Source organism: Penaeus monodon, chromosome 29 (genome assembly GCF_015228065.2).
Source record: "Penaeus monodon isolate SGIC_2016 chromosome 29, NSTDA_Pmon_1, whole genome shotgun sequence".
NCBI lineage: Eukaryota > Metazoa > Arthropoda > Malacostraca > Decapoda > Penaeidae > Penaeus > Penaeus monodon.
Genome location: NC_051414.1, coordinates 13,975,052 through 13,977,266, shown reverse-complemented (window position 1 = coordinate 13,977,266; position 2,215 = coordinate 13,975,052). Strand labels below are relative to the sequence as shown.

Here is a 2,215-nt window from a genome sequence, read left to right as displayed (position 1 = left end):
TCAATCAATCAATCAGAAGAGGGATCAAGCACAAAAATGTAATTCCAAATTATTTAAAGGAAAATATATCTAGGATAACACTGACAAATAGTTATTTGAGATTTGGATACTTTTCATCATTATTCTTCAACATTATTTTTCATCTATGTTTACAGTATGTTGAAGATATTACTAAACTATCCATTCTTAGTGTCTATATTCTTCGTTGTTGGTAATGTTGCACGCTCTTCTATATGTATATTTCATATCTTATTTGAAAACAGTAGCTCACACATATTCTAACTGTAAATGCCAAATTAATTAGAATGGCATTTATCGTGAAAATTATATGTGGAGGTGGTTACACATTTATTACCGCAACTTGGAGTTTTATTGTAAGATTTATAGGGCATTTTTTCATGCATAGGTGGGTTTGAAGCCAATTAAACAGTCATTCAATCATAAATTGATTTTGAAGCATGGTTTTGAAAGAGCCAGAAATGGATTTTATCTTAGGTAGTGGTGTAAAATTCAAGGGTAAGTAAACTTTTTTGTATTGCAGATTTCATTATACATATTTTTTTTTACTCTAAATATTGAATTATAGTGCATCTTAGAGAAAATATAGATTTATAAGTTGTGTGATATGAACAACTGTGTTATAACATGAGTACAGTGAAAAAAAAGACAGAATGACAAATATCATAAAGAGTGATGTGTCATTAACATTCAGTATCCATATCTTTATCAATATCATGCAGTTCAGAAGAAAATACAAGAAGTGAAATGATAATTACACATCTTGCTTTGTGAATGGTTTGCCTTCATGGTTTTTCTCACAGTAACATAAAATCCAGGGAGAAATATCACAAATTGCCAACTACAGTAGTAAATGGACATCCTGTATATAACAATTGTTTTCTTCTAGAGAGAGTGACAATTCTTCTTTTCCACTGCAGCTTTGGAAGGCCCGTATCACCGGAGGTACTGAGGAGCTTGGCACCAGCTACAATAGCATGAAATATACATTGAGTGACATTGGTATTGGACTAGACCAAAAGATCTTGCAAAACATGGCTATATGGGAGCCAAGGACCTTCAGGGTAAGCTGTGATAGAAGTAAAATAACAAATTCCTGTGAAGTGTTTTGATTAAAAATAATGCCTTTTTTGTGTTATTATAAATTAGCTGTTTTTTTCTGCATTATTTAGTTTTTAAGGCTACTTGTGGCAGATGATGTGAATGACGTTGATGTGAATAATGTTAATGCTCATGACTTCTCCTTATATTTTTATACAGGGTCTCGCACTGCTTACCAAAGCAAAGGAAACTGAGAAGGGCCTGAATAGTCTAGACGGACCTTCAGTATCAGGTGTTGTGACTCGTGGAATGCTTTAAGATGGAAGCTCTGGGTGTTCATATTCACAAAGTCTTGCATGCATTGAGATGTTCATTAGAAGTTTTTTTCATAAATGTTTTATTATTGTATTAATCTGTTCATTTTTTAGGTAACTGATGTATGTATATATATATATTTAGATTTTCTCCTGGAACTTCAGTATAAATGTGTAATGATACAGTGCCACAACATATAGAAAATGTTAGCATCAATTACTTCCATGGGAGCTAGTCGATATGGAGATTTCACCAGATTACTTGAATGAAAGGCAAACTCTGGCTTTTTGTATAAGTATCTGAAAGAAAATCTTTGCAGTTATGTGAACTCTTTAAAACCTTTACATTAGAAATGGTCAATATTTGGCTGTTATGAATTTTTTTGTAAATTATTATCATGTATATAGTTGCATTCTTTTGTAAGTAAATAATAAAGAATATTTGATTTCTTCAAATAAACCTTTCCTTTTTCTTTGCCTCATGTGTTTGTTTAATGCTTACTTTTAGATTTGGACAGTAACAAAGTGTAATGTAAGTTTGATATATATTGGCATCAAAATTCAGATTTTGCAAATAGTGTTATTAAATCCTTTGTTGACATTGTATTATTTGAAAATATTTTCAAGATCATGATGAGTGTGTTATTCCAAAGATTACAAAGAGAAAAAAGTTTTTTTTTCCTTAATTTTCTTACTTTTCCAATCTTTCTTCTTATGTAATAAGAAGCAGTAATGATAAACCATTGATATTGAGGATAGTTGCTAGCTAAGGAGATTGATTCATATAAGTTTAATTTGATTTAGCTTTTTCCTTGAAGATAGCTATTATGTGGATATTTTCT

General features: G+C 30.7%; 1 protein-coding gene across 1 annotated transcript in view; it reads left to right on the top strand.

The window, feature by feature from the left end:
* Window positions 1-1,833, top strand: part of LOC119591985 (39S ribosomal protein L20, mitochondrial-like) — a 4,390-nt gene extending 2,557 nt beyond the window's left edge. The window contains exons 3-4 of the mRNA XM_037940748.1: window positions 939-1,082; window positions 1,279-1,833. Of these exons, the coding sequence (XP_037796676.1) occupies window positions 939-1,082; window positions 1,279-1,377 (243 nt within the window). The 3' untranslated portion in view covers window positions 1,378-1,833. The remainder of the gene's footprint in view (window positions 1-938; window positions 1,083-1,278) is intronic.
* Window positions 1,834-2,215: the final 382 nt, after the last annotated feature.